The sequence below is a fragment of the Aplysia californica genome, unplaced genomic scaffold, assembly GCF_000002075.1.
Source record: "Aplysia californica isolate F4 #8 unplaced genomic scaffold, AplCal3.0 scaffold00194, whole genome shotgun sequence".
NCBI lineage: Eukaryota > Metazoa > Mollusca > Gastropoda > Aplysiida > Aplysiidae > Aplysia > Aplysia californica.
This window is the reverse complement of record NW_004797464.1, coordinates 551,324-557,207: the sequence shown is the minus strand read 5'-3', so window position 1 is coordinate 557,207 and position 5,884 is coordinate 551,324. Positions and strand designations below refer to the sequence as shown.

The following is a 5,884-nucleotide window of genomic DNA, read 5'->3' as shown; positions in this document are numbered from 1 at the left end:
CACACACACACACACACACACTTCCCACCTGTGCAGATGGGTAGTAGGTTCTTTTATGCAGTTTTTTTCCTTTTTTCTTCTTCTCCTTTCAACCTAAATTGATCATCAGTACATAGCAAGATACAGTTATTACCATTATGACCCGTTCTGACTACAACTCCACAGCATCAACGTCCCACCCCTACCCACCCCATTTGTACTATTTCAGAGGAATTCCTGGTACAACAGGAGATCTTTAAATCTTTGGGATGCTGTTGTATTATTTATTCCCACTCATGTTTGTATCTGAACTCAAACAAATGCTGAAAGGGCTACAGAAGATACTCTTTATTCTTTGTAATTTTTCTCCATACTTTGCATGCTTTTATCAGAACTCTTCTGTCTTTCTCTGCGTACATAATATTGTGCAGTGTATTTATTGTTTACTGCTGCAAGTGAAACTTAATTTTACAACTTTGTTTTATAAGGCTTGCTCCGTAAACATGTGACTTTCTCTCTCTCTCTTTCTCTCCCACCCTCTCTTTCTGACGTTTTCTTTCTTTCTTTCTTTCTTTCTTTCTTTTCTCTCTTTCTTCGTCCTTCTCTCTTTCTCCCACTTATAGTCCTGTAACCATGCTGACTCAGTCTTTCCTCCTCCTCAGCTCCGGGAGTGGCCCCATACAACTTTGTGGCATCCGGCATCTCGAGCAGCGCCATCTTGCTGGAGTGGGAACGGCCACCGGATGACCTCCTCAATGGCCAGCTCATGGGCTACGAAATCAATTATGGGACTGAAGTTCTCAAGACCATCAACATTGAGGATCCCAATAAAGTTGTAAGTTTATCTGCTGATTGTGATGGAGAAGATTCTTCCCACGAGTTGAGAATGGAAATAATCTTTACACGGCACACCGGCAGTGGAATTTTAGTTGCAGTGGGTCCCGCCGAGCGCCTGATCACGTTGGGGTCGTAGGGGTCAGCTCCCTATCGCCGCTCTGTCTGGGCTGACTTAATTTTTGGTACTTTTCAACGTACAGTTTTAGGTGTATTCTTGTATTTCTGGTAATTATCGTTTAATGCCCCCAAAGTACACATTTCTGCTTTTTAGAGTGAAAAAAAAAAGAATGGACATTGTAACTTGTCTGGTTTTTTCGTTACACGCGCTGAAGCCTGCAATGCTGAATCGTAACATTTTTTGGACAAGTGTGAATGAAAAGAAAATCAATTTAAAAAAAACCCAGCACTACAAAAACTGTTGGACTTTTGGAACATGAACAACATAACATTGATGCAGATACTCAGAAAGATTGTATCTGTGCATATGATAGAAAGGTGTAATCTTGCAACTTTATCCATCTGGCTCGCAATTCGCTATGAAGTAATTCCTCCAAATACAACTTTATGTGCCTAATATAATCGTGAATATTCGCATATTTTCTCGAAAGTTTATTAAACATTACCAGAAGCTTATCTATGAAAAAGTACAAATCGATTTTAGTGCCAGAGTACATCTACAATGCAATGCACGAGCAGTATCTGTTACTGTCCAGAAATTCCTTACTTTTCTTAAAACGCTAAGTTTAGATTTTGTAAGTTGACTGAATAACAGGGATGGCTTCTCATAATTGGGTTATAAGAATAATTTCTAGCTTTCCTGTGACTCCGAATCAGCTCCAGACATTTACAGCTTTTGTTTTTGTTTCTATGACCATTTGCAATAACTGAAAATGTTCTGATTTCTTTACATTCATAAGTGTCTGCGCATATTTCTGACACAAAAGCTAATAATGAATGTGTTAGCTGTTAGTATTTTTATTCCATACGAGAAGTTAATCTCTACCCATGCATTTACCCAGTTTTATGTTTTAAAAAAAAAAGGCATAATATATCTTTCTTAGTTGTATGCAGGCTGCCACAGACACAGCATGATTCATTAACAAACACAGAGTAACTTTCTCTTGATCATTAACAAGAGCTAACGCTGAGTGTCTTTAGTTAAAAAATGCAGATATGCATCTTTCTTTTCTTATAACTTGACTATGTCTGATATTTTAAGACAATATGGCATGAATTACCATCTTTATGCTGATGACACTCAAATTTATAAGTCTATTGATTTCGATCAAATACCACTTTTAGTCGACTCTACTGAACAATGTACTAGAGATTTAAAAATATGGATGACCAGCAATAAATTGAAACTAAATGATGACAAGACGGAAATAATGTTGATTGGAAATACAAAAGCCATTAAAAATCTCCCAGAGCTACAAATTGATATTAATAACCATACCATTCGTTCAAAAAGAAGTCTTAAAAATCTAGGGGTTCAGTTGGATTATGATATGTCTATGTCCTCCCAAATAAGCCAGCTCAGCAAAAGTATTTACTTTGAGCTTAAGAAAATTGGCAGTGTAAGAAATTATTTAACTAAAGCAGCAGCCAAGACACTTGTAACAACACTCATTTTATCAAAGTTAGATTACTGTAATGTTATTTTGTCCGGTTTGACATCCGAAAAACTATCAAAGTTACAACTACTTCAAAATCAAGCAGCAAAATTGATAATGAAACAAAAGAAATCAGCCCACGTAACACCAATTCTGAAAGAACTACACTGGCTGCCAATAAAAGAAAGGATTAAATACAAAACTGCCGTTCTCTGTTTTAAATGTATAAATGATAGTGCACCTTTTTATCTTAAAACATTCCTGGAATTATATAATCCACCTAGAGCCCTTAGATCAGCCTCTGACAATCTAATTCTTAAAACTCCAAAACAAAACTCCAAAACATACGGCGAGCGTTCCTTTTTGTTCTTTGGTCCCCAGGTATGGAACGAAATCCCATATAAAATAAGATCTGCCCCAACAATTTCCATTTTCAAAAATCAGCTGAAGCATTTTTTATTCACAAAAGCATACCTGTCATAATGATGTACTGTGATATATATGCATGTGTATGCCAGACTGTGAGACTGAAGAAATAGCGAGTGAAAATGAGAGAGAGAAAAAGAGAGAGATAGAGAGAGAAAAGAGAGAGAAAAGAGAGAGATAGCGAGAGAGGGAGAGAGAGAGAGAGATAGAGGGAGAGGGAGAGAGAGAGAGGGAGAGAGAGAGAGAGAGACAGACAGAGAGAGAGAGAGAGAGATAGAGATAGAGCGGAAATGTTTTTCTATTTGTATAGAATTAATGTTTTAATGAATGTTTCTAGTTACTCACGTTTCAACTGTATTTTGACTGTTCGTGAATTTATATTGCATTGTATATTTTTAGTGAACACATTTTCAACCTCACTGCGAGACTGTTTTTCTGGTATAAAATTTTACACATATGCATTTATATTATATGTATAATACTTTGTTTTACGTACACATTTGTGTCGATTAATTTTTAAGATGTGATGTCTTTTTCATTGTAATGCGCATTGAGCATCTTTTAGGAAATGGAAATGCGCAGTATAAATGCTATTTATTATTATTTATTATTATTACTACTTGCGCAGATTTAAGATTTCTCATGGTAAAGGACATGGTATTCCTAGTCAGTTTAATACAGTGTTTTTCTCACTCTTTACCAGAACGTAATGACTGTTCTCGTATCAATTTGTTCTTCTTTACTGAAAAGGAAACTGAAATGTAGGACTTACGATAACACCAAAGGGGTTGGGACGCTTATAATATTATAATTAGCCTTTACACTCATTTTTTACCCCAAACCACCAAATGTTCTTTATTTTCAAAACTGATAACCTATTTTTTCAGAACACAACCCTGGAAGGCCTGCATCCATTCACTATGTACCGGGTGTTCATCAAAGCCTACAACAGTGCAGGGCCGGGGCCCGAAGAGGCCCAGATGGTGCAGACAAAGGAAGGGGGTGAGTGTCTGAGGATCCCTGTGTCTTTGTGCTATTTTGTCTTTATGTCCTCATGTCCTAGTGTCATTTTGTCCCTGTGTCTTTGTGCCCTTGTGTCTTTGTCTTTGTGTCTTTGTTTCCTTCTGTCCTTGTATTCTTTTGTTTTTATGTCCTTATGTCTTTGTGTCATTTTGCCCCTGTGTCTTTGTGCCCTTGTGTCTTTGTTTCCTTTTGTCCTTGTATTCTTTTGTTTTTATGTCCTTATGTCTTTGTACCATTTTGTCCCTGTGTCCTTGTGTCCTTGTGTCCTTGTGTCTTTGTGCCCTTTTGTCCCTGTGTCTTTGTGCCCTTTTGTCCCTGTGTCTTTGTGCCCTTTTGTCCCTGTGTCTTTGTGCCCTTTTGTCCTTGTGTCTTTGTGCCCTTTTGTCCTTGTGTCTTTGTGCCCTTTTGTCCCTGTGTCTTTGTGCCCTTTTGTCCCTGTGTCTTTGTGCCCTTTTGTCCTTGTGTCTTTGTGCCCTTTTGTCCTTGTGTCTTTGTGCCCTTTTGTCCCTGTGTCTTTGTGCCCTTTTGTCCCTGTGTCTTTGTGCCCTTTTGTCCTTGTGTCTTTGTGCCCTTTTGTCCCTGTGTCTTTGTGCCCTTTTGTCCCTGTGTCTTTGTGCCCTTTTGTCCCTGTGTCTTTGTGCCCTTTTGTCCTTGTGTCTTTGTGCCCTTTTGTCCTTGTGTCTTTGTGCCCTTTTGTCCCTGTGTCTTTGTGCCCTTTTGTCCTTGTGTCTTTGTGCCCTTTTGTCCTTGTGTCTTTGTGCCCTTTTGTCCTTGTGTCTTTGTGCCCTTGTGTTTTTGTCTATATGTCTTTGTTTCCTTTTGTCCTTGTGTTCTTATGTTTTTATGTCCTTATGTCTTTGTGCCCTTGTGTCCTTTTGTCCCTGTGTCTTTGTGTCCTTTTGTCCTCATTTTGTGTCATTTTGTCCCTGTATCTTTGTGTCTTTGTGCCTTTTTGTCTTTGTATCCTTGTACATTTGTGCCTTTGTGTCTGCAGCTGGTTGGCTGATGCCACTGGTAGTTCCTTCTTCTTTCTGTTTCCTACGATATTTTTGTCTGTCTGTCTGTCTTACTTTTTCTTTTTACTCTTTGTTTTGAAAGAGAGATTTGCTTTTTTTCCCCCAGTTGTGTATTTATGGTCATTATTATCATTCTCTTCCTCATCATCCTCATCATCTTCATCATCCTCATCTTCGTCATTGTTATCATCATCATCATCATTATCATCATTATTAATATTGTATGGAAGAAGAGAAACATTTGAAACTGTATGGCATTAACATTACTTAACAGTATCATCAGTGAGTGCCATTGGTTCCATACATTTAAGGTCATGAGCCTCCATCATCCTTGTTGTTGACAGTTAATGAAGAGCCTGTATTTCTAATCCTGTAATTGGATGTTCAGTTGCATAGGCTTTAGATATGTATGAATAGTAGTTTACCAAAAGTTAAGTGGCTGGAGAGTGCCACTGATAGGTCCTACTTCTTTTCTTTGAGACTTGAACAGTGACTTCCGATATCTCTTCAAATGTTTTTAGTATTTTGTGGTGTTTTTTTCCCCTCTCAGTCCCGTCCAAACCCCGCATCACCCACATCAGCAACCGGCAGTCGAACTCGTTCTACGTGAACTGGGAGCCCCCTGTGCGACTCAACGGGCAGCTGATCCGCTACGAGCTGACCTGGATGCACAACAACACCACCATGCCCCGCTCCATCACGGGCCACCTCATCAAACACATGACCGCCTTTGTGCAGGGGCTGAGTGAGTAGTCTGTGATTGTTGTTTCTTACCTAGAAAGAAATAAAATATAAGTAATAGTTGTGATGGAAGGCTTTAGTTTGGAGTGAAAAAGACTGCCTGACTTCATTCAGTCCTAGCTTGACATAGAATTATTGAAATTGTTGAAGATGGCCATCCATTACTGAGGAGAAAAGTCGTTGTCTTTGACAGGTAGACGTCTTACACAGTGTCATTATGATGTAAAAAAACACATTTGGTTGGGGGGG

At 38.6% G+C, this 5,884-nt stretch overlaps 1 protein-coding gene across 1 annotated transcript in view; it reads left to right on the top strand.

The window, feature by feature from the left end:
* The window catches only part of LOC101852851 (tyrosine-protein phosphatase 99A), a gene marked incomplete in the record, with an annotated part of 96,206 nt that overhangs the window by 45,288 nt on the left and 45,034 nt on the right, over positions 1–5,884 (top strand). Inside the window, 3 exon segments of the mRNA XM_013082782.2 lie at positions 642–814; positions 3,743–3,857; positions 5,445–5,639. Of these exon segments, the coding sequence (XP_012938236.1) occupies positions 642–814; positions 3,743–3,857; positions 5,445–5,639 (483 nt within the window).